Source organism: Diadema antillarum, unplaced genomic scaffold, assembly GCF_040938485.1.
Source record: "Diadema antillarum isolate AM-2024a unplaced genomic scaffold, OU_Dant_1.0 seq00001769_RagTag, whole genome shotgun sequence".
Taxonomy (NCBI): domain Eukaryota; kingdom Metazoa; phylum Echinodermata; class Echinoidea; order Diadematoida; family Diadematidae; genus Diadema; species Diadema antillarum.
In genome coordinates this window covers 117,390-144,022 of record NW_027272450.1, presented here as the reverse complement: position 1 = coordinate 144,022, position 26,633 = coordinate 117,390, and the positions used below count along the sequence as shown (strand labels likewise).

The 26,633-nt window shown below is 39.2% G+C and overlaps 1 protein-coding gene and 1 long non-coding RNA gene across 2 annotated transcripts; one reads left to right on the top strand and one right to left on the bottom strand.

Annotated features, from left to right (window-relative positions):
• Nucleotides 1-5,205: 5,205 nt before the first annotated feature.
• Nucleotides 5,206-12,779, bottom strand: LOC139712176 (uncharacterized). The gene is made up of 3 exons (XR_011709557.1): nt 12,716-12,779; nt 6,218-6,883; nt 5,206-5,439 (listed from the first exon to the last, which is right to left on the bottom strand). It is a non-coding gene; the product is annotated as an uncharacterized lncRNA (long non-coding RNA).
• Nucleotides 12,780-18,418: 5,639 nt separating this feature from the next.
• On the top strand, nt 18,419-25,829 carry LOC139712177 (U6 snRNA phosphodiesterase 1-like). Its single transcript, XM_071624016.1, has 6 exons — nt 18,419-18,525; nt 21,492-21,677; nt 22,456-22,687; nt 23,236-23,341; nt 23,940-24,023; nt 24,738-25,829. The coding sequence occupies exons 1-6, from the start codon at nt 18,426-18,428 to the stop codon at nt 24,831-24,833; spliced, it is 804 nt and encodes a 267-aa protein (XP_071480117.1). The 5' UTR covers nt 18,419-18,425; the 3' UTR covers nt 24,834-25,829.
• Nucleotides 25,830-26,633: the final 804 nt, after the last annotated feature.

The window sequence follows — 26,633 nt, the reverse complement described above, 5'->3', positions numbered from 1 at the left end:
ACACTGCTTGCTCTGCACATCCCATATTGACAGAAACAAAAAACAAGTGTTTATGTGCAATGTAAAGGACAATGTAAGACAATGTTTCTCTCTCCATCATCATAAACAAGGTAAACAGAAAATGTAGAAATCTTCTGCATTGAATTATAAGATCACTTAATCATTTTATACTATCTTCTGGTTGTATTCAGGAACTTTAATCTATAATTGTTTGGGTTTTTTTTTGGGGGGGGGGAGGGGTTCTGCTACATAATTTAGTATGCATTGCTGTTGCTCTTTCTTTGTTTCCTTTTCTATGTTTAATAAGTTAACATTTCTGTTTTTATAGGATTATAACTACATGGACTCACAGAAGAATGTGATGGTAACATAAAATAAATTCAGAGTCAAACTCAAACAATGTATAGAGCATTGTTCCCATACATACAATACACAGTTGGGGGCACATTAATAGGGCAGTACTGCACATGGCAGGGTATAGACATTAAAGCAGTGTGCATCTTCCGTATGCACCAAGGTATTTCTCAAGTATAACATTATATGCATCAAAACTCGTAAATCAACTTTTGGAGGTGATTTGATTCGAGATTGAGAACCACAGCGATGGAATGTCAGAAATAAGCATTTTCCATTTCAAGATTCAATGTTAAAAGATTTCCCCTTTAAGAGATATATACACATTGTGTTTGTTAGCCAAGAGGCAACATTTAGTGTGTCATCACTTTTGCAGATATCAATTCACTTGCTAAATAGGCTGAAAACATAAAACAAGTGCAAAAAGCAATGGTGTTATACAATTGTACAAGCAGTACACATACAATCTTGTAGCAGGGAGGTGTTAGAGACGTAGAAAGAACTACCGCTTTCCTTCGAAGTCATGCCTTGAAGTTATGCGGCCATTTAACTACAGGTGGTACCCATAGCTAAAAAATGATTTATCTAGCATATCAGAAGACAGTCAACAGTCAAATGATGCATACTGTACAACGAGGAATGTTTGCATGCATTTTAATTTTGCGAGCGCCAAGATTCACGATATTAAAATGCATGCGAAAGTTCTTGTCTACACTATATGCATTGAATGCCAGTGGCAATTCGCCAAAATTTCATGGCACGAAAAAGGCCGTTGGCTCCAATTTGCGAAAATTTCATGCCGCTAATATATCACGTTTTACAGTAGGCCCGAGTGCTCCAGTAGGAACTTTGTGCAGAGGGGAACTATGGAATTGTTTAATTCATGAGGTGCAGGAGAATGGGTTTAGTCTAATTCCCATAGTTAACTCCTGCATTGCATAGTTTTGCTACTGGCTAAAACCCTTGACAAGTCAATGTGATACATCCATTACACTTGCACACACAAGCCAAGCACCTAACACATTATTCGTGTTTCAGTAAATTAAAGAAAATAGTATGACATCCACTGTGCCCCTGGAAAAACAAAACAAAACATGGAAAAGTAGAAATTACGCAGTGCATAATATATGTCCCCGCCGGAAGTAGCATTTTGTAGCAAAATGTACAATATAGGTAAAAAATCAAGGTCAAAGGTCGAAGAAGTCAAAGGTCAAAATTCTGTGTAGAAGTTTTGAAGCCGTCACCTAGTGCCATCACATAAAGCAAACGGAATCGAAATTGGGTTAGAAATGGCGAAGGAGTAGCATTTTGTAGCCAATGTACAACAAAATGTAGGTCAAAAATTAAGGTCAAAGGTCAAAGAAGTCAAAGGTCAAAATTCTGTGTAGAAGTTTTGAAGCCCTCACCTAGTGCCATCACATAAAGCAAACGGAATCGAAATCGGGTTAGAAATGGCGAAGGAGTAGCATTTTGTAGCAAAATGTACAATATACATGTACATGTAGGTCAAAAATCAAGGTCAAAGGTCAAAGAAGTCAAAGGTCAAAATTCTGCGTGAAAGTTTTGAAGCCCTCACCTAGTGCCATCACATAAAGCAAACGGAATCGAAATCGGGTTAGAAATGGCGAAGGAGTAGCATTTTGTAGCAAAATGTACAATATAGGTCAAAAATCAAGGTCAAAGGTCAAAGAAGTCAAAGGTCAAAATTCTGTGTAGAAGTTTTGAAGCCCTCACCTAGTGCCATCAAAAGCAAACGGAATCGAAATCAGGTTAGAAATGGCGAAGGAGTAGCATTTTGTAGCAAAATGTACAATATAGGTCAAAGGTCAAGGTCAAAGGTCACAACTGAAATTCTGTGTAGAAGTTTCAAAGCTCCTATGTAGTGCTATCATATAAAGCAAACAGAATCAAAATTGGCTCATAAATGACAGAGAAGTAGCAAATTGAACATTTTGATCACACACGGACACACACACGGACACACGGACACACACACGTACGGCGCCCGTTTCATAGTCCCCTGCTCGAACTCGTTCGGCAGGGACAACAATACAAAATACTTAGTACTAAATAAAAAAACAAACAAACAAACACCTGAATACACATACTATTCCTTGCTTCTGTTATTTTCACGTACAGATATTTTCATGACAACAGAGGTCACAAACATTTTATGCAAGATGTTGTTTTTACGATTTGACACCAAAACCATCATAGCGGCACTAATGCCCGTCCGTGAATATTATGTGATCAAGATCAGGTAGTGACATTGATGCATGTTGTTTGATTCAGCCCCAATAGTGATTCATGAAATTTGTGAAAATTAAACCCTCATGAAAAATAACAGCTTTTATGGAAGTCCAGCCACTGGTTAGTCGAGAGTCGCTAGGGATGCAGTGTGATAACTCACACTGCTGTTGATCCAGCTAGGATTTCTGCTCCTGTCACTCACCAATTCGATTCCTACATATGGCTCTCGGCCCTCCATTGGGACACCCTTCCAGAGTACCACGCCCTCTTTCTCCCCCTCCTGGGTGAATATGGTGACATAGTCGCCGATATCGTAATCCGACAGGTCCTCAAAGCTGTCCTCTAACTCTGCACCTGGAACTAAAAAAGATAAGTCAAACATACGTTGCATTTAACAATCTAACCATCTACATGGCTACGCAGAGTATCGCAAAGCAAACAGTTTCTCTATTTTATTTTTCGTTTCCTTCTCTCTCTCTCTCCCTCTCTCTCTTTATTTTTATATTTGTTTCTTCTTTTTTTTTCGAGGAGGGGAAGTCTCCTCAAAGTAGATTGATATAGTATGCAACATCGAAAACTGAACACTGAACATTGTGAGAATATCGGGTGCCTGGTATATGCCAGAATAGGTGAATCTTTTGACCATCTGCCAAGATGCAGAAGTAGGGTGGGGGGGGGGGGGGGAGGGTCAAAAAGAGAGCTAATCGTAGATTCATTAATTAGGTTGCATGAAATTTACACTCAAGAAGAGTATAAAACTTTGGTGTAGTTTTGACTGAAAAGGTACCAGCACTTAATACTGTTAATACATATGACATATGACTCACAATTTTCAACAAAATTTGAACAAAACACCTGAATATTTTAAGTGTTTATGAACACATCTCAAGATATCACATCAATTTTTTCCCAAAAGATTGATTCTAGATTTTTCAGTGGTTGTAGATGGCATTGGCCTTCTGAAAAACTTCTTGAGAGTTTATCCTATATGCATGTAGACAGCCAAATTACAAAACATTCACAAAACTCTTCAACTCAGAGGCATAGATTGTTTTGAATTTCAAACCATATTAGGAACACTAACACGTCCCCGACTGAAGTTTCAATATATTGAAAATATTGATTGACTGCGGATATGTAGTTGGCAATATCCAGTTCTTTGGTATGTTCAGTGTCGTGCAAAAAAAAAATGACAGCCATCACCTGTATGATCCTCTAAACAGCCAGTAGGAAAGACACTGAATGCAGGTACCAGAACGGTGCGAGCGACGTCTCGTGGAGTAAACAGCCTCTCCTTGTTCTTGTACACGCCGTTGTTTCTTTCACGTTCTTTGCAGGCTGAATCCTGGTAGTATGGAGAATTTTTCCAGAGGGGTGACATCAGTCATGACATGAACAGTGATTGGAGGAGGAGGAATGGAGAGTATGGGACTCAAAAGCTTTACCTCATGACAAGTGTCACTGTACTGTCTGACCTCTCCTATCCGGACATGTCAGGATCGACTCTCATCCGGATAAGCGATTTGGCCGGATATGGGAGGCTCTATGTTTAATACAAGCAGCTGCCTCTCCAACTGCAGTTATAGGCCTACAAGTAACCTATTGCAGGACCACAGCGTACACAACACAATGATTTGGGGGGTAGTGAATGTGTGGATGCATGATATTTATATGAAAATTAGATGTGAATACATATATAATTATATATAATTACGTTTGGAATACTATGTAATTACTTTGAGTTTCAGTAGGAATTTGGGGAGTTTGAAATCCCGCTATTTCCTGTAAGGTAATCATTAGATTAAAAAAATTTTAAAAAATCATGTCAAGATCACATCCGCATAATAGAGAGATCCAGATAAAGGGAGGCCGGATAGGAGAGGTCGGATTGGAATTCACCATTCAGGTTCTCTTATAACAAGAGTGTGTTGCAAATGAATTTGGCGAGAATCACAGCATCAGCCATGCACGCATCATTAGCTGAACGGAGAATAGTAAAAGTGGACATTTTTGTGTTAGTAATTTTTCGCATTCGACAGGGTAAGGTGAAATTTGTCTGTTTTTATCATCTACAGAGTCAAAATATAAAAAAGGATTACACATAACAAACACACAACAAATTTGTCTGCTTCTATACGATCCATGTTAGCTTCACGTCGCGTGAAATGCTATATAATTTCTATTGGTCCATCAGCCCCAAAAATTATATAAGCAACACTGTTTTTAGACCCCTTAAAAAAAGTTAAATATGTTTGAAAATAATCATATACTTTGCAAACTAGTTTCAACAATTTAAATGCAATACAAATTGAACAAACCCCTGAATTTGTGTTGACTATCTATAAAGACACACAGAATTACTACATGTGCTTTCCTACCTTACAGAAACGCTTAGCTAAATCAAAGTGCATTCATTGCACAGTCAACAACCTCACAGAATAAATTCCAGGTAGATATCACTAAAAGAAAAAAGAAAGAAAAAAAAAGAAGAAATAATGTAAATGCTATGTATATCAATCCCAAACACCACATCTACTAGACCTATCAGCATATTCTTACCAGGTGTATGCCAACATATTCTTCATTGGCAGTCTTTGGCTTTCCATAGTATATGACCTCTCCTTGTCTCTGGTCTTGTTCTTCTATGAATATTGACACCCTCTGCCCTATGTATATTCCCGCTGGACTGGGCGGGGCTTCTCTCTTCTCAGGTTTGGGTGGATTGTAGCGCTGCCTCAGCCTGTTCATCTTGACAAACACGCCGCAGTCCTGGTCGCAATGGAAGAGTCTTTGGTGCCTAAAAACACCATCCGTTGTGCCATAACCTCTGCATTCCTTGAAGTTGGGGAAAAAAACAATAAAAGGTGCTGTTAAAAGGGGAAAAAATAATGGCCCACCGATGCTGAGCACTCATCTGAGCTTTATTAATAAATTTGACTATGATGCAATCTCTCTGTTGCACCCCATGAAGGTATGTCATCAACCTCAAGGAGAATGAAACTAAATATTCAAGATGTATGTGAATGCGGCAATATTACCATGTAGTCAAACACATCAGCAAAGTTAGAGGAAAATCAGACCATCTGTTGAAAAAGTTATGAATTTTCAAAGTTCTGGTGCTGCCATCGCTTGATGAGAAGACTACTACAGTTTGTGACATCACGTATGTACAATGATATGCACACAAATATAGAGAAATTATAAAATATAAAATTCATTTTTACTTTTCTAGCACACTCACAGTGAAAGAGCACTTGACTTTATACCTTTTTTCAGGAAGCAGAGGGAATAACACTACCCTTAACATCCTTAACATATGTCAGTAACAAGTCAAAGGAAAGTGTACTTTTCATTAAAAGAACACCTCTGTGGAATTCTCTTTTTTTCTTCTTTATATTGTTGTAAATATTGTTGTAGATGTCTTTATCAGCAATGCTTCAGTCCTCATGGGCCTCTCCATTTAGGGCCCTCTGTGAAAAACAGCAGAAGATGATTTACATTCATTTTTAAAATGTTTTTTACACAGTTGAGTTAATAAAATATCTTTTCAGATCTGGTTAATTTCGTTCAACAATCATAAAATCTTCTCATAACATTAGATTGTAAAATGTACCTCTAGTTCAACTCCAAATTGAATTCCTTGCTGATCAGGCAGTTCCCCTACATATCTCACGGTACCAGCAACATCTTCAGGCATATTTTGGATTTTCAACTTGACAAAGACCTGTGTACCAATTTGAACCGTTTGGGCGAATCTCAGCAAGTCCTTGAAATACCAGTAGATCTCATAGCGTTCTTGTCTCTTGCTCAAGGCTTGAAGCAAGTTCATTTCCTTTCTACTGAGAGGGGACACATAAGATGACGAGCATGCGAATTCGCCATTTTCGTCGTCGAGTGAACGCATGATATATGTGCCATCTTTAACTATGCGCCCATAGAGTGGTGCCTCCAAAACTCTCTCCAGTAGTGTCCCCTTTGGGAATTCTCTCCAAGTGACAGCAGGTCCAGCCACCTTACGCGAGTGGGACGTTGAAAAATCTTGAAGTACTTCCTTATGTAAATCACAATTCAACATGTAGAATACGCCTGACAGCTGTCTCGACACAGGCCTTGCCATGATGCAGCCGTAGGTCAGATCTTGATTCCTGGTCCGTTCCAAAGCACTTTGGTCTTCATTCCCCACAATGTCTCACCCCAGCTTGATGGACACTGCACGTCCGCGGTCAAGTAGACTGCCTGCACATTATAATTCCAGTCCACGAGCTCTCTTATAAAGTACCTGTTTGACAAAGAAGACAGAGGCAAAAGATGAGAGTCAAGTTACAAACCACCAGCAATTCTCAATGCAACAATATCTCTTCTCTTCAGTATAAATTCTCCATTTAGGTTTCATCATCTTACCAAAAGGTAAAGACCTCTTTCAGTAAATGTGTATTGAAAAAAAAAAATTGACGAAAACAGTGAAGTTCAGGATATTTTTAATGCATTGCATTCATATCTTATGACAAATATGGGCCATCACACAAGTGGACCATGAAAGTATCAGATGTTGAAGTTCTGGCACTTATAAATTCATTAAAAAAAACATTTAAGCAAATAATCTCATGCATATTGTACATATGGCAAACTACAACACAAGAAAATGACTACAAACTTACATATTAATTACTTGATTTTCCATAATGGAAATACAGCAAATGTTCCTCACATGCCTGCAAATTAAAGTTCTGGTATTCTGTACGTCAATAACCCTATACATATATACACTGCATGCAGGGGCGGATCCAGGAATTTCGTAAAGAGGGGGCGCGTTTACAAAATTAAAGGGGGGCGCACGCACCCCTCCCCCCATTTTTTCTTTTTTATTTCTTTTGTTTCAACAAAAAAATAAAGGGGGGAAGGGGCGTGCGCCGGTTGCGGTCCTCCCTGGATCCGCCCCTGGTATGTGTATATGAAAGTTCCAAGTGATCTTAGCATCAGCGTTTGATGATGGAAGAAATTCCATCAGTTCACATAGACCTCACTTGTGCAACATTGACTGCCATTGCAACAACATGATACATAAAATTTACGGTAGCAGCTTTAATTTTCTGGCAGTTCTATGACCACAAGCCAAGTGCGAGGCAAACAGTGACTCGTATGAATTAACATACAGAAAATGTAATTGCGTCAATATGCAAGATAACCCTCCTTATCATATCACTAATGTAACGACAGGTCCTATTACCCTATGCCAGATAAATCGGGTTTGCTAACTACAAAAGTATTGTCACCAGCATATTTCATAGTGAGCAACAAAACAGCAAGCCCAACACAGCAGCTTCATCTAAACTGAATGTAAAACAAGATTTGACATTTCTCACATAGTTTTATAATCTAAGTTTTTAGATAAATTTGGAATAAGATGAATCCCATAAAAAGTACTTTCTCTCATTCTGAGGGGCAAGTGGAGCCAAAAAGTGGTGTCCTGTACGGGGGAAGCACTTCCCTGAACAAAGGAAGAATAACAATTCATTTATTGGTAATGCTGATTGGTTTACACTCTTCTCATCTCCATTAAAGGATGTCATCAAGCACCATGACATAAGGTGTATGACCTATCCAGATGATACTCAAATTTACCTTGTCTTCAAGAAGCAGCATCAGTCTACTGCTATACAAAGACTCAGTGCATGTGTCTCAGATATCAAGAGTTGGTCAATACAATATGGTTTGAAGCTAAATGAAAGCAAAACAGAATGCATACATTTCACAAGCAGGCACAGGATTTCAAGCCCGATTAGTATGATTTCTTAAGATGATACTACTATACAATGCTGCACAGATGCAAGGAACTTGGGTGTCATATTTGATCACAATCTGTCTTTGAAGACTCATGTGAACAATGTGTGCAGATCAGCCTCATTTGCCCTACATAAAATTGGCAGCATCCGCCAATTTCTGACGAAAAAGACAACCCAGAGACCCGCTCAGGCACTGGTTATGTCTCGCATTCAACAGTCTCTTGTATAGTCTGCCTGATGTGCAAATCAACAAACTGCAGAGAGTTCAAAATACAGTTGCCAGGCTTATTGCTAAACGTCTTTCACGTGAGTCGGTTACCCCACTACTGAGAGAACTGCATCATGTCAAGAATCCGTGAACAAATTAACTTCAAGATTCTTTTGTTAACTTTTAAATGTTTGCGAAATATTGCACCGGTTTATCTTCAACAGTTGATAACTAAATACCTACCCTCCCGGAACTTGCGGTCTAACAACAAATCACTTTTAATACCTCCTCCTGTCAATACATAATCTTATGGTTCTAGAGCTTTTTAGTCAGTATCACCTCGACTCTGGAACAGTTTACCTAAATGCTTGAAACAAACAGACTCAATAGACAAATTTAAAACCATGTTAAAAACGTATTTGTTTATTGAGTAGTATTATGACTGTGTCTCATGTCTTATACCGTTTCTGAAACTGTACCTTCTTCTTCTTTCTCTCTTTTCTTTCCTCTTCTTCCCTTTCTATTGTTTTCTTTTTCCCATAGTGCTTAGAGACATTTTATGTAATAACGAGCTATATAAATGTTGTGAATTATTATTATTATTAGTGCTCTGCACAGTCCACCATTGACAGTAGCACTGTTGCACAATTGATGTAATCACTGCTGGATGTAATTTTATCATTCAGTTTTGTCTTTGTTTGTTTTTTCATGATGCAATTTCACATCATCTTTATGTTGGCTTATATTAATTTGCATAACATGAGATGAAGAGAATGGTGAAGGTTTCACTTACAAATAAGACCTATCATAAGATAATCATGGAATGGATTTCAAATGTTTCCATGAATAAACTGATATTAGTCACATCGATATTCAAAGTGGCTGAGAAGAACTGCACACAAATCTTAACTATTTTCTAATTTAACAGAAAGTCAATAACAAGACGTGTCTTCCTCATCAAATTGGTGTGTTTGTGTATAAATAACAACCAAGTAACAATAATATTTAGGGCAAATGAGGTTGCAGCAATTATGAATTCATTGACAAGAAACATAATTTTGTTATCATTTATTCCATATACATTGTACCAATATAAACAAGTGAAAGAGTTGTAGGGTGATGACATCTTCAGCTCTCTCAATTGTATGTGGGCATAGTTGTGACTAATTACTATTTGATAAAGATACATCATTAAAACTCTATTCAGCTTTACAACAAAAGTTATTTCTTCATTGCCAACTTTCTTGAAACTTCTGATATTCTGCTCTTCTGATCTTACTTTGTTCATTACTGCTGATATGAACATGGTCTGGACTAATTGCAATGAAAGTTGTGTATGGTGGCACATTACCCTACTCAGGGGGCTGTATCACAAGGATGCCTTAGCTGTAAGTTCAACTCATGAGTCAAATTGCACTCAAGCTATGTAGCTGGCTATCACTGCCCACGGAAGATTGGAAAATCCTCCTTAGCTGAAGTATAACTACACAACAGGTGGTATGGTACGAGTGGCCTGGCACATGCACAGAGGCATTAATCATCCATAATACAAGTCCATCTTCAGTCAAATTTAGTCTTTAGAAATACAAACTTTGTATAGTTGGTCCTACTACTCATCGACCACTTTTTTATTAAATACCTTGTATCTTAGAAAGTACTGTAAAACATGATATATTCGCGGCATGAATTTTTCGCGAATTGGAGCCGACGGCCTTTTTTGCGGCATGAAATTTTCGCAAACTGCCACTGGCATTCAATGCATGTAGTGTAGACAAAAACTTTCGCGTGCATTTTAATTTCACGAATCTTGGCGTTGCAAAATTCGCGAAATTAAAATGCACGCGAAAATTCCTCGTTTTTAATACAGTATCCCTCAGTTTCCACTTGAGGCAGAAAATACTGCAGATTCATATCCCAGGCTCAGATTGTTGACTTGTACCATATGCGCGGAATTATCAACGACAAACGCAATTGACACTTTTTACTATACTACACCGGTGGAAGCTCATCATTTTAACTGACTGCCCGTTTTCCCGTTGAAAAGCATGTAAATCAAGTGAATGGGCAAATATGTGTCAACAATGAAATATGTGTATTACGTACTAATGTCAAATGAGGATTTTCTTCAATTCTTTTTCCTTCCGTTTCCTCAGCTTATTTACCTGTCTCCCCCAAACTTCTCTTGATTTGTATTCATGTTTGAATGTTCAAGCGTATTGCGCCCCGTCCCACGCGTACTTTTGATTTTATACGTGAGAAAGCCATTGCGCTAGGGTGGTCAATCTAAAAATAGGTGGTCAATGAGTACCGGTAGTAGACTTACTATCTACATTGTATACATCCCCTGGTTAGACAAAACGAGGGTGAGCTTCACCATCAAAATAAAGCACAGAAGGCATCGTTCAGACTATTTTGCTAGCTCAAAAAACCTTGTACCCAGTCCACTACAACTACTGTAGTGTCCAGTTCTGCAGGCATTTTTTTTTTCCATTCAACTTTAAGCCAGAGAAGTGTAACGTCATGCAGTTTTCAAGGAAACGGTCACCTGTCCTCCAACGCTATACCTGGTAAACTCTCGGGTCACACCCTTAGAGAAACAAATCAGCATAAATACCTAGGAGTCACCCTCTCGTCAGATATGAAGTGGAACAGTCACATACAAATTGTAGATACAGTCTCGGCAAAGGCCAACAGTGTTAAACAGTAATGGGTTTATCCAAAGAAATCTCAGCAATGCCCCAACTCATGTAAAAACCCAAGCCTATAAGAGCTTGGTTCGACCCCACGTGGAGTACCATACTGCAGTTCTGCATGGTTCCCCCACACAAAGAAAAACATCGATAAGATTGAGGCCGTTCAACGTCGAGCAGCTCACATAATCATAGTCACAGTTCCGTTTCTACCATGCTAAGGAATCTCAAGCTATCCCTCCTCCAGCACAGAAGACAATACAAGAGCCTGCTCATGTTCCACAAAATCATTCATGACCATGTCAATGATATTAATACTTTTTTGAGTTTCCAGAACTCTTTTATAAACAACCGGATAAGAACTAGGAGCTGTAAACCTAAACAACTGGTGATTCCACGATCGAACTCTCAACCTCATTTATTCTCATATTTTCCCCAAATGGCACATGAGTGGAACAAATTGCCTGAAGAGCTTACATCAATAGTAAGCACAAATGTTTTCAAAACAGCTCTACAAAAGCATTTGCATTTGGACTAAGCGGCACTCCATTCAGTCACGTTCTGAGTGATGCTCAACCCGAGCTTTTCAGACTTAGAGTAACACTTAACAGATCCAGAACCAATTCTTTTTCATGCCTATTCAATGGCTATTTTAAATCTACTTCCCCACCCAGGCTGCCAAAATAGGCAGTTCTCTTATCATTTGAAGATGAATTTAGACTTGGGACAGGGTTTAGATTTGCTATCTAGACTAGATCCTAGTTGTGGTCTAGAGCTAGACTCTATTTGACAAAATATCTGTCTGCAAAACAATGAGTACCGTAAATCACTAAATGACTCCACGGTTACATTTTAAGTAGTTTTAAGTTCTCTACTCTTGTCTGAGCTGAGCCTAGTTAGACTTTATAGGTTTTAAACTTCATGACTGGGCTGGATGGGCCTTCACTAGACTTCAGTTTCCCTATTAATTCAATATCTATTCATGAATGCTTTTGAAAAGCATGGAGCCATGGTAATTTTTAGATTTAGTTTCCGTTGCCGTTGTCATTTATTGTCTGAATTTCGTGTACAATCCTCTTTATAAAATCATGATTGATGATTCAAAATTAACAATAGTGTAAGCAGTGATTGTTGTTTGGCATGTAACAAATGCGGCATGCGGCTAGTAAAAGCTGCTACCCGACTGGCAGGTTGGGCAGCAGGCAGAAGGCCGGAGCCCAGGCTCATTTCAGACATTGATTCGAATGTGGACAGCGGGTTCATTCTGGTTGTGTTAGTCCCATATATTGAGTTTTATGCTGCGTTCCAGAAAGACCACCAAAGTAATCTGTTTTCATTCGATGAGATCCTCTACAAACCCTAACCACCCAACGTTATCATATTTTATAAAGTGTTAATACTTTTGAACATTTTTACTTCACTACACTTACCATTAGCAGTGTCTTTTCAGACGAGTTAAAATAGGGAAGGTCCCCGTGTAATCGTTGGTGTTGCCTATCTACTAAGTGTCGAAGGAAGTAGTGATCGTAAATGGTTAGATAATTGACAATGGGATTTCATGATGTAAAATGAAACAATATGTAACACAAAAATTCTTACTAGTTTTTACAAGTATTAATCAGTCAGTAATTTCTATGGATTGATCATTTAAGGTGATCTGTACTCCCATCACAACTTTAAAACAACAACAACAACAACAAACAGACAGAGCAATAGCAAAAGCTAAGAATGAACCTACCGAGTAAAATTATGCAAGAATGAATACGTGACGTTTGGCAAAAGGATTGTAGGGGAATCCCCAACGGCAGCTAGCTGCCGCACCATGTACCAGGAAAGAGTTGTAGATGGGATACGCGCGCGGATGCGTTACAAACAAAGAGGTAGAGAACCTCTTTGGTTGCAAACCAATTGGGATCAAAGGTGCAGTGCTAGGTATATCGAAACTCAGTGACTGAATTAGCGTTGGTGACTGAACTTGAATATAAACTATAGCAGGCCTATGATTACTCAAACAGAGATGCTGACAGTTTCATCGTAGTAGGACAATAAATTACAAGATTGCAAATTTACTCGTTTCAGGGAATAGTGATAGGATCTACAATCGCATAATGCACATATTTGATAACTTGACCAAGTCATCACCTAATCAGCTTACTTACAAATCGTTAGTAGTCTCAATTATCTAATCATTGTAACGAACTAGGTAGCATATCCTTTGCATCTATCATAGTTAAGCTGGTATAGAGTTTCAATGATATTCGTTAACAGCAATTAATGATAACCTTTAAAGGGGACGGGTTGTTATTGTGCTACAACAACCAAACAAAAGACGGGGTGGGAGGTTCTATGAACAACCAACAGGAGAATTGTGTCTACTTTGCATTATGATAGAGCCTATACTATCACGACTGCAACTAATTTCTTATCACGTACTGTGAACGAAATAAATAATAAAGCAAACACTTAAGTGGTAGGATGTTCTTGTTCATGCTGGGTAAAAACATGCGAAACTTCAGAAGTAATTTCTGTATTTTCCTTGATCAGATAAAACTTTCAATATTCTCTCTGCTTTAGAGCAGGCCTCCTCTGTCATAAACTCTGTTCAAGGAGTAGATTCCCCTTCAAAGTGAACCACAAATACTGCGTGAGCTAGGATGTAAGGAGAGATGAATTGCCCGTTTATGTTTTTATGTTAAAGTATAGGATACCTTTGACCACCACATCATTTTACTTAGCTAATCTACTTTTCTTTAATCCAATGATGATGTAGGACAATGCTTTTTCATCGATCAACTTCAATCTCAGTGTTTTTGGCAAGAGACGGATTTTTACTTACTTTAACAAAGGCGTAGCAGTTGTTGTTGATGCTGGTAGGCTTCCTTAAATGAAAAGAAATTGTTCATCGGTGCCGCCAATTCATGTTTCTGCGGGACCTATAGTGAATTTAAGAGTTTAGGTCAACGATAAAACAGTTCAGAATAGCAAAACAATCCAGAATGCGGGAGGGGGGGGGGGAGAGAAAGAAGAGAAAGGAAATACACTCATACACGCAGAGAGTTGTGCTCTACGTATATTCTTCGGTAAACATAATAGGGCCTACAACTGTAATTCATTTCCTAACGGGTTGTTATTGGAAGTCATAAAGTAGCTAACCTCATTCTTGATGTCTTCTGAAGGAATTAAGTAAACTTGAATTGCCTAGAAAACGCATTTTGATAATATTCTCTCTCTTTTTTCTTTTACACTTTTTTTTTTGTGGGTACATTCGTGACGTTCAAAACTGTTGTAGAGTTCTATCAAGAGAGGGCGCCACATGAAATCTTGATGAAATTTCACAACATATTGAATTTGGATTGTTTGTCCTGCTGGATGCCTTTTTTCTTCCTTCCTTCCTTCCTTCGTTTATTTTATTCATTATATCCCCGCCAAACGAAGTTTGAAGGGGGTATATAGGAATCAGCGGACGGTCGGGCGGTCGGTCGGGCGGTCGGTCGGGTGGTCGGGCGGGCGGTCGGTCGGGCGGTCGGTCGGGCGGTCGGTCGGGCGGTCGGTCGGGCGGTCGGTCGGGCGGTCGGTCGGGCGGTCGGTCCGTTGCAAATCTTGCGTCGCGAACTACTTCCTCAGTTTTCAACCGATTCCCATAAAACTTGGCACAGATGTGTGCCTTGGGTTGTAGATGTGCAAGACGTATTTTTTGACAGTACCCAAAAGTACGTTGCCATGGTAACGGCATATTATGGGCAAAAATGGGTACAAATCTTGCGTCGCGAATTCCTCCCACAGTTTTTGATCAATTTGTATGAAATTAGGTACAGATGTTCATCTGAATATGTTAATGTGCAAGGCACATATTTCCGCAGTGGCAAAAAGTGCGTGGCCATGGTAACGGCATATTATTGGTAAAATATAGGGCAAAATGCTTCATGGCAAAACTGCTTCATCAGTGTTCTTCCAATTCTCATGGAATTCATATTGAATGTTTGTCTTAGGATATAGGTCAGCATGACACATTTCTTGACAGTGACAAAATGTATGTTGCCATGGTAACAGCTCACATATTATGAGCCAAAATTTATGGAAAATTTTGTGTTGCAAACTACTTCCTCAGTTTTTGCCCAATTTCCATGAAACTTGGTACAGATGTGTGCCTTTGGTTGTAGGTGTGCAAGACGCATTTTTCGACAGTACCCGAAAGTACGTTGCCATGGTAACGGCATATTAATGGCAGAAGATCAAGGAAAGATCTTGCGGATTTAACTACTTCCTCAGTTTTTTGACCAAAGCTTATGAAATGTGGCACACACCTTGATCTTGGTGGGAAGATGTGGAAGACATATTTTTCGGACGTGTCGGAAGCTGTGTTGCCATGGTAACGGCATATAAATGGCAGAAGATCAAGGAAAGATCTTGTGGATTGAACTACTTCCTCTGTATTCGACTGAAGCTCATGAAATGTGGCACACACATTGGTCTTGGTGGGAAGATGTGGAAGACATATTTTTTGGACGTGTCGGAAGCTGCGTTGCCATGGTAACGGCATATTAATGGCGGAAGATCAAGGAAAGATCTTGTGGATTGAACTACTTCCTCAGTTTTTGACAAAAGCTTATGAAATGTGGCACACACAATAGTCTTGGTGGGAAGATGTGCAAGACATATTTTTCGGACGTGTCGGAAGCTGCGTTGCCATGGTAACGGCATTTAAATGGCAGAAGATCAAGGAAAGATCTTGCGGATTGAACTACTTCCTCTGTATTCAACTGAAGCTCATGAAATGTGGCACACACATTGGTCTTGGAGCGAAGAAGTGCAACGCATATTTTTCGACGTGTCAGAAACTGTGTTGCAATGGTGACAACATTTTAATAGCAATAAATCTGGAAAAACCCTTGCAGATTGAACTACTTCCATCGTGACATCAAATTATTGAAGTAAATCTTGGAAAAATCTTGCGTAGCAGGCTACCAATACACATTAACCTCTGTTATTGCATGTATTCTGTTTTTGAAATAAGTTATCTCAGTGTGTGTTATGTCATGTCATATACTGTCTTCAATGCATGTTTTCACCAAGTGCTGTAATTTCCTTGGGTAAGACTGTCGTCACGGGGCGGGGGTATTAATCACCTTCAGTGATATTTCTAGTTTTTTCTTTCTTTCTTTCTTTGAAACTTTCACTGATAATGTTCAAGGTCTTTCTTCATGAGAACTGATCAACATATCAAGCACATTCACGTAAAATAATATCCCTTTTGACTATAATGTTATGTTGGAAAGGCGTCCGACATTACGACGACTATAGAAAGCTTGTCCGAGGCGAGCCCGATATAATCATAGCAATGACCAATGCATACAAAGCGCCTGCAATCCAACTACTAAATTGCATTGTGTGATGTAATAACTCTTTATCTATAATAGGACCTCACAGAAAAAGTAGCAAGAACATGAACACACAATAACTATGTATTATATTATATTCTCTATATTCCATTAATATAGGTGGGTAATGGGGTTAACCCGTTGAGGACGTGTCCCGAGTATATACTCGGGCAAGTGTCTATGCATGGGAAATGCGTGTTGTAACAAAATCAGCCCGTCCTCAACGGGATTAAAAAAACACACACACTAATAACTCGACATTAGGTAAACAAACCCATGTCCTGCTATTGTTTTGACCCGTCATCTGTGACGGAATCCGTTTTACCCACAAACCTCAACTTGTGAGTGGAGATTTGGGACATCATAACTGCAAGACAGCAACCGAAGTATAACCTCTACGTATTAGTCTCTTGTTAAAGCCTGATTAAGAGTTTTAATTTTGATTTGTGTATACTGCAAGAATCTCTCTCAACATCGGTAATGATAGTAAATCACTTATGATCAATCCAGCTGGTCGATCCACTGTACTAGCAAGAAGATAATTCACATAAGCTTTCATATTCCCGTTGAAGAGTATGTTTGATAATTTAGATCATATTCCACTTGGAAGGAAACATTATACAAAATCATAATCATTAAAAAATGCATCATACAAATAAAAAACGAAATCCTTGACTCCCAATCAAATCAAAAATCTTCATCTATCAATCCTTTTCATCCGTTTCAAATCAAACCACAATCCCATCGAGGTTATGGCCGACACCCACGAGTCATACAGCCCACCAGTTCGACATTGACAAGAGAGAGAGAGAGAGAGAGAGAGGGAGGGAGGGAGGGGGAGAGTTGGAGAGAGAGGGAGAGAGAGAGGGAGGTAAATTTTATAATCCTTGATGCTTATTGGCTGTGACGCCTAATTTTGACGGTAGTTACCATTGAAATTCATCGGTAAGTCTTATGCAACGGGCCCCAGGGGACGTTAGTGACAATGTTTTGTTTTTTTAATTTATGTTTTATTAAAAAAAAATATTGCTGATAACATGTCTTTGTTATAAATCAGAAAACAGTTTTGTTTTGTTTGGGGGTTTTGTTTTTTGGCTTTTTTTGGGGGGGGGGGAATACTCTAAGAAATGTGTCAATAGAAAATATAAAATCAATAGGTAGATCGATCTATTACTCATATCGATTTAGAGAGAGAGATAGTCGACAGGTACTAGTATTTGTAGATATGGGTAGATAGATAGACAGACGGATAGATGGATAGATAGATGGGTGGATATGTAGATAGGTATTGTAATAGATGGGTAGACAGACATGTATTACTCAGTAATGCTGAATGGAAAGATAGATGAATATAGATGAATCGCGGAGATGAATGGAAAGCGGGACAGAGGAGATTGATGTTTATAGACAATCTGTCGATGCATGGGATGGATGGATCAAAATTGAAGGGATTAAATTAAAGGGATGAAGAGAGGGAGCGAGAAAAAAAATAAGAGCGAGAGAAAGGTGGGAGGACGAGGATGCATGATCCTGAATGAACTTCGGACCAATCAGGGAAGTGGACCAATCAAAATAAAATCGCACTTTGATGATAAGTACAGGGTACTAGCACCGACCCACGCACGCCAGGCAAGCTCGGTGCAGGGCAGGACACTGTGGCCCTCACCCGCCCGGCCGGCCGGGGCGCCTGGCGCGGGCGCGGGCATGCAGGTTGGGCACTGCCATTACCAGCCGCGCTGGAAGCCGAATGTAGTTGTACAAAATGGCTGGACTAAAGGCGCTGAGATCTTACGAGAGTGAAAGCAGTTCTAGCGATGATGACAGCGAGCATGGCGTCATTCATCATCAGATAAAGAAGCGAAGTATGAAAGAGACATAGACGTCTAAATGTTCATGCCGTGTATTTTTTATCATTATTTTTAATCAGCCTGAAGTGGATCGACTCAGCTAAGTCCCATGTGCTTTAATTGATGTCACCTACTGTTCTTCTCAATCGCTGTCTTAGTATTACTATATTGCTTGTGCGCATTCTATAAACTTTACCTGTAATTTTAACTCTCTTAGTGATTCCCTAACTCTAGTTTACTGTTTGCATATGTCTAGTGTCTATCTAACACATTTACAACTTGTCTATCGAACTCACACTCGAAGCTTCTTCTTCCGTTATTGGCGTGAAGTACAGCTTCATGCTTGTGAAGATTAGTTAATAGGACCTACCCCTGCACTAGCACTACCAGTGCCCCAGGTATGCACTTGGTGTGTGAGAGTGCAACCATATGTGTGTTCCACCAGTCAAATTCCACAAAGTAGTGTATTTACAACATATTATATATATAGATCTATATATATATATATTTGGGTGACCCGCACCTCGTCATAGTTAATGTTTGCGCATATTTGAATCACATTTCGCCACTGAAATTCTTTGAAATCCAACTCACATACAGGAAAAATGCTGAAAATTCCAATGGAACCTAAATTTCACTGATCGATATCGAAAATTTACTGCTATCGTCGTCAAACGGGAACAATGCGAAAAAAGTGCGCGCTAAGGAAGGGGCCCGCAACTTGTCACCCGCGCTCCCATAGACAAAGTACGTAAAAGACGTGTGCGGGTGACCGTGATGCTCCCATAGACATACACGTAAAAGATTCGTGCGGGGACAGTGGTGATACTTATAACACGTATTTCAATTAAATTTCAGATTTTCGTGAAAAACTGTTCGGTTTTCACCACAATTTGCTTGGTTGTGGTAGCCCTGCCAAGTTTCAAGCTTAATGAACACAGTCCCGGGCATAAATTTTTGTTTAGTGCGCTTAAAACAATTTTAAGCGGGGTGACGGTATTTGGGCCCCTGACGAGGTGCGGGCACCTCACTATATATATATCATGGAGTGCAAGCAGTTTACTAGTAGAACAAATGGATGTAGATCTAGATCTAGGCACGTTCGCGTTCTAGGCCTTTATTCTCTGAATATGAAATATCACCTGTGTAAAAAAAACAGTAATGTTTTTTGACCGAAAGATCGGTCTGTATCTGGTCGTCAGGGATATGTTCCGAGGAGACTGCGTCTGGCTTCACAGATCCCCTCCAGCAATAACGTCAAAAAAATAAAAGACTCCTCTGGACAGACGGATCTTTCTGTCCATAATGTTTTAAGCCTGAATAGAATTTAAGAAATGAAACAAATGTCCACGTCCTAACAAGCGACGTAGTTGATCGTTTGTTGGGTGCCCTGTACAACTATTTGCCCTAAATCCTAGTTTTAACTTTTTTGTCAGTTTATTTGCCATTGGAAATCAGACATAATAGTACTATCGAGGCTGAAAAGGAGTCAATATTTAACAAATGATTCATTAAGTGAAGGTCAGGTGATGACAGAGACTCCAACTCTCCCGTTTTCGACGGGAGATCTCCCGCCGAAAGCCCATTTTTGCAAAATCTCCCGTTCTCCCGCTTGAGATTTGATTTCTCCCGCCCTGGCTCTGTGTCTCCCGGTGGAAAGGATTTCTTACTCATTGCTATCGTATGTTGAAAAAAATAAGCCTTAGATAGCACCAGAGAACATCTAGAACCCTTGGAACTTTGCGCTTCGCACACATCAACTTGAGGTCTCCCGTTTGCTAGGGGTTTTGGGCGGGAGAATCTCCAGATCAGAAGGTGCTTGGGGTTGTAGTCTCTGTGATGATGTTATTTGATCAGTTACATGTGAACATCCAGTTGCAAATTGTTCTAGTAGTCTGTGTTTGAAAAAAAAAATGAGACAAACCCAAGAAACAATTTTTAGTCACTTTCAAGCTGAGCATGGATGCAAGGATCATGCTTTGAATCAGTCATGTACAGGGGAAAGTAAACATCAAATAAAACACTGTTTAAAGATCAGTAGACGTGATGATCGTGAAGCTACTTTTCTGGGGCACTGTCATATCCTTAAGTACCGGTACCAGTGTCTTTATATCATGAGAAAACATACATTACAATACAATGTATGTAGTTTGGGGATTTATAACTTTGCATTCTTATCACTTTAGTGTCTTCAAAGATACATATATCATTACACTTCCTCTCAACTTCAATCATTTTTGTTTTTGTGATTGCTTTTCAAACATGTTCAAATATTCTTATATCATCGGTTGAGAATTAGAAGGGCGGTAAATTGCCTCAAACACTATGGCCTGAATTCATGAAGGTGGTACACTCTTTGTCCATGGTTTAAACCATGGACAAACGTATGGGGCGCCAAGTGTCGCATGGCCTATTTTGTTACAAAATCAGTCGTTTTGTCGACCCAAAATGTTAAAATTTTGTCGACAAAATTATTATTTTGTTAATATTTTGTCGACAGAAGGACTGATTTCATAACAAAATAGGCCATGCGACAATTGGTGCCCCATACTTTTGTCCATGGTTTAAACCATGGACAAAGATTGTCCCATCTTCGTGAATTTGGGCCTGAGGGTTTAGTGGCAACTTAATGCCCTTATCATTCTCACCCGTCAATATGTAAAATATTGAACTTACGCAATAATCCATATTCAAATCTAACAGAAAGCTCTGAAAAGAGTAACTTTGTCTCTAATTGGGGAAATGACACCACGAGCACCAAGCTAATATTTTGGGGAAAGATGTAAGCTGCACCTGACTGTGAATTAAAGGGAGAAAAACACAGTTCAGCAATTTTGATAAAAGACAATTTGCATACGAGGAGAGGATGTGGGTACAGTGAATTAATGGTCCAAAATTATGTGAAGAGTGACATAATGGCAGTATTATTGTCCATATGTGCTTGTATTTACTGGTACTTATTTCATGTTATTTGCCTCAAGAGCTGAATGACTGTTCGAAGACTGGTGACATCCCTCAGCCAACGCTGGAACTCCCTCCCGAAATCCTGTCGATGTTTGGATCATCCAGGCACCCGGCTGAGGCTAGTGATCCAAGCAATCACCAAGGCAGGATTCGAAGCTTTGATCACGTTCCAGGCAACTGGGCCACATATGTCTACATTCCTGGTAAGATCAAGTGTGCCAGACCAACTTTGCTGCTACTATGGGTTATGATTTGTTTTTGCTACATTGATGTTTCAAAAGTATTTTGATTTGCACTTGCAGGAAATCAGCCTGTTGAGGATGAGTCCCGAGTATGCTCGGGCAGGTGTCTATGGGAAATGCGAGTTGTAGCAGAATCAGTCCATCCTCAATGATTTAAGATTCACTGGCAAAAGATTTGTAGAAATCGTCCGTCATTCATCAAAATGAAAAATAGGTATATAACAGGAGTGGTACATGTAGCATTTATTCTCTAAAGTTCAGGCTTTTTTCCATAGGTGTATTATGTACACTCTAAATTACACTTTAGATGCTATTATTCCCTTCGCTATTGGCAACATGTTCAATCAGCATGATTGATATTAACTATTATTATGATTCTTGTGTAAAATTATTTGAGAGCAGATCACCAGTGAGTCAAGAATATCTAGAAACATCTCACTGAGCTTCAGAAACTGTGAGAACTGATGTCTGGAACTTTGCCAGTCTTGAGACTGATACACTGCAATTGTTTGAAAAAAAAAAAAGACAATGAAAATGTCTGACAGTATATTTACTACACATACACACAAATATCTTTGGTTGCTTGCCACTGAGAATACAAACAGCTGATAACATTAATGCTGTTGTAGCTGGAATAATCAATCTGTAACTGTCTAGTCACCAAGAACCCAGCATTATTCTTTGCTTAGTGTTTGGTTTTATCACAGAATTTGCAATTATATACCTGAAAACTTTACAGCTGAGAGCTCCAATCTACGTAATTTGGCAGAGTTGCTCATGACTCATCTGCCGAAAGGGACAACCTTTGAACCCAGCGATGACCTTCACGTCAGCCTATCGCGCACTGTCTGTTTGCAGCACCACTGGATCGAGCCCTTCACCAAGTCGCTGTCTGGTCTGATTGCTGCTACACGTTCCTTCAAGTGCCATTTAGAGAGGGTAGACATCTACACCAATGACGAGAAAACCAGGTCAGGCATCCGTTGATATTATATTTTTGTCAGTTGGGATTATACTTGAGCCATTAGGAGGCCCATAGCATTTATGGAGTTTTCGAGTACAAGGTGTAATTCAAGGATCTATATCTTTAAGGTATGGATGAAGTTTGTGAGGGCAGGTGGCTGACTTATCATCTTTGACAGTATCCAGTTTAACTTAAGGGACATGGTAAAATTCTAGAAAGGTTTTGCCTTTACAATAGCTTATAAAATATTTACCAAAGGGTATACTTTTAGCAACTGTTAGTAAGTGGTGTTTGAAAGGGGCACTTAAGGCATGTGTAGCAAAATATGTGGGTCATGTGTATGAAGTAAAATAGAGAAAACTGCATTATTGCATGGTATTGATGTACATGTACATTGTACCTGCTAAACAGGTAGGTTGAGATATGTTTGTAGATTATGTCATATCAAAATAAGGGAAGGGTGTTAATTTTCCTGTCATATTGAATGATATTTTGCATAAGATAAATGGTCATAACACAAACAGTGCAGTGGTTTGTTTTGAATCTTACATCCAGGACGTTCCTGGGTTTGAAAGTCGGTGCAGGCCATGACACACTTTGCGATCTGGTGGCCCTCTCCGACGAATGTCTCTCGGAATTCTCCCTGCCTTGCTTCTACAAGGTGCTCCTGCTTTACTTTTCAGTTTCCATTGGCAACCTGTTTCTGAACAATGTCAGTGGTATTGTAAAATGCAGTCATGAGTGGGTAAAGTCAGAAGATTGCTATATTCCAAATCTATTTGATATGATACATTATCTATAAATGAATATACAGTTAACCTCATGTAGTTTGACCATGCACAGGTCAAAATTCAACCATGGGTGGATATACCGATGAACATGTCCTTATTCTATTGTGTGCCAGGTAATTCAAAACCACACAAGTCAAATTATTTCTTCAATTCCCTTTGCATTTGACTTTTGCAAGGTTGACTGCATGTCATTTTCAGTATGAGTGAGACCAAGAGACAGTTTTTCTGCAATGTTTGATTTTGAAAATACCCATGAGAGTCTTATGATATAAGTATGTGATGTATGTATACATTATGTATGGATACACAGACTTTATTATGCTACAAAACTAGATGTGTTTAATCATCTTCATTCATTTCAGTTGAACTGTGGGTCATATTTGTGATGAGATATGTATTCCAGTATGACATATTTTCTGTCCAAAGTGTTATCAATATTTTTTTGAACTTTCAACATTGCTTTGACAGAATCCATCCTTTCATATAAGTTTCTGCTGGAGTGTTGGAGACGTGTCGGCCAAGTTTGATACAGCCAGCTTACGCAGTCTACAGGTGGGAAATATTTGGTGTCAAAGAGTATAGTGGCATGCTTTTCGTATGAATGTCACTGCCATTTCATAGAAAGTGTTTAGTCTGTATATCAGCTCCCTATTTCAGGGATAAATCTGCATTTATCTGATGTACATGTACATGTATTATGTTATCATTTTGTAGCCTTCTCCACTCCATATCTTCTCCAAATTATCATGGAAAAAGGCTGAAGCCAGTTTGAAGATGTGTGAAACATTTGTGGACAGATTGAGTTGATGCTGATAAAAAACACTTGATAACTAAAAGCAATACATATCGTCGCTGGGGTGACAAGACCTTGTATCTGAAATTTTGGTGAAAATGACTTTTTTTGATTAATGGTCAAATAATGGGTTAAGTAATGTCCTGGCCAAATCCCACCTGTCTTACTCCAAAAATGAAGCCACCATGGTATGTCAAAGGAAAGGCTATCCCATTCACTATAGTGCTTTGGGCCACCATGTTTTTTTTCTCTCCTGAACATTTGACATTTTGTAGATACGAGGTCTTGTCACCCCAGCGACGATATTCTCCTCGTTGGGTTGTCTGTGTCAGTAATAAGTGGCAGATCATATGACACATCTCTTTTATATTGCGTATTGATACATATTTATACGCTGAATGCACGCTACTCTTGCGGTAATCCTCTCCCATCTGCTCATCCTAAGCCTTGATTAATATTTTTGTCCATGACAGGATAAGCTTCTCAGTTATGATGGCAGCTTGACTGTGGATGCGAAGGAGATCCACTGCAAGAGTGGCTGCAAAAAATTTGTTTTCCCACTCGGATGACCCGGGAGAACTTATAAAACTGATGCTAGGAATTCTCCAGAAACGCTTGTGTCAATCCTCTTGCGGATGTTGCAACGGCTGCAGTCATGGAAACGGAGGCAGATGTGAAGGATATCCACTGCAAGAGTGGCTGCAAAAAATTTGTTTTCCCACTCGGATGACCAGGGAGAATTTTTAAACACAGATGTTGGAAGTTCTCCCCAAGTGCACTCATCGATCCTCTTGCAAATGTTACAACGGCTGCCGTCATGGAAACGGTACCAGATGGCAGAAGTGTAGACTTAGATTTATCTCCGTGAGTGGCAAGTGGAGACTGAGCTACTACAGCCCCACATGTCTTCTGCAAATGATGATACAGCTACTACACTGTATCTATAAGACAGAAATGCAATGGACTCCAAAGCTGACAAAGACAGAGGGGCCCAAATGATGGGCTTGCTTGCCACCCACTCTTGCTGGATGCATGCTGAAATCGTGGGATGATTCCATACTTTACTCCTCCCAGGACCACTATGCTGTAATACTGCACTGGAAACTTGTTAAACGAGGTCTTTCGGACCAGAAAATTTTGTTTGTCATATCAGATGCTTTGTCATATCAGTTGTGTCAATAAACAAGACAAAATAAAGCAAAATTTTATTTGGGACCAGAGGAATTTGTTATTATCAGTTGTTAATAAACAAATCAAAATAAAGCAAAATGTTTCTTTAGATCCAGAGAAATTAGTTTGATATGTCTGGTACGTGTATTTTGTTATGTCAGATCTCTTTATACATTGTATCAAGTTTCCACTGAAGTTACATGTTAGCTGTCCCTGGGAGTGACAACTGGAACCCAATTTATCTCATTCTGGAGTTATTTGGCTGCAGCATGATCATCTTGTACTCAAGCAAATTGGCAACTACAATGTATTGCTACTTTAAGTAATTCTGAAGGTATTTGTATGTGCAGATTTGAAGTGAATGTATTACTGAAAGGGAGAAAGATATACTTGTATCTTAGTTGTTCGGACCTGTGAGCTCGTGCTCCATTGCTCGTATGAAGAAATATCGTTGCACAAATAAATTACAAGAGTGAAAATGAGAGAGACAGATTAGAGAACATTGGCAGGGAAGTCTAAAAAGATTCTGCTGAATAAACTATGTGAAGACAAACATACAGTACATGAGATGTGATGTTGTTGATTTCTTTTATTTTCTATTGCAGATTTGTTGTACAGTGCACTCCCGTTATAACGAACACAGTTATAACGAAATTCCGGTTACAACGAAGTACAGTGCACTCCCGTTACAACGAACACGGTTATAACGAAATTTCGTTATAACGAAGTAAATCTTCTGGTCCCAAAATTATCACCATTAAAGTCTATGGTACAACATTCGCTTATAACGAACACGGTTATAGCGAAATTTCCGTTATAACGAAGTCTTTTCCGAGCGCCACAGACAAAGAAAAACAAAAGAAATGTGCTGTTATAACGAAATGCGAATTGCTTTCAAAAATACGTAGCGGAACAAGCATTTATAACATCTCTGCATGCTTCACACCACTGTGTGTTCGCTCCTTGTGTCACGCACAGATTCTGAGGGAACTTGCATTTATTACTGTGATACAGTTATCCCATCACCTTTCACATAGCTTTCCAGTGTACGATGAGTATTCGGCAAACAGAATATGATATATATACGTGATTTCCTTGTTTTCGTTATATATTGTATTTGTTCGGTTATAGCGAAATTTCGTTATAACGAAAGAAAACTGCCGGTCCCGAGCATTTCGTTATAACGGGAGTGCACTGTA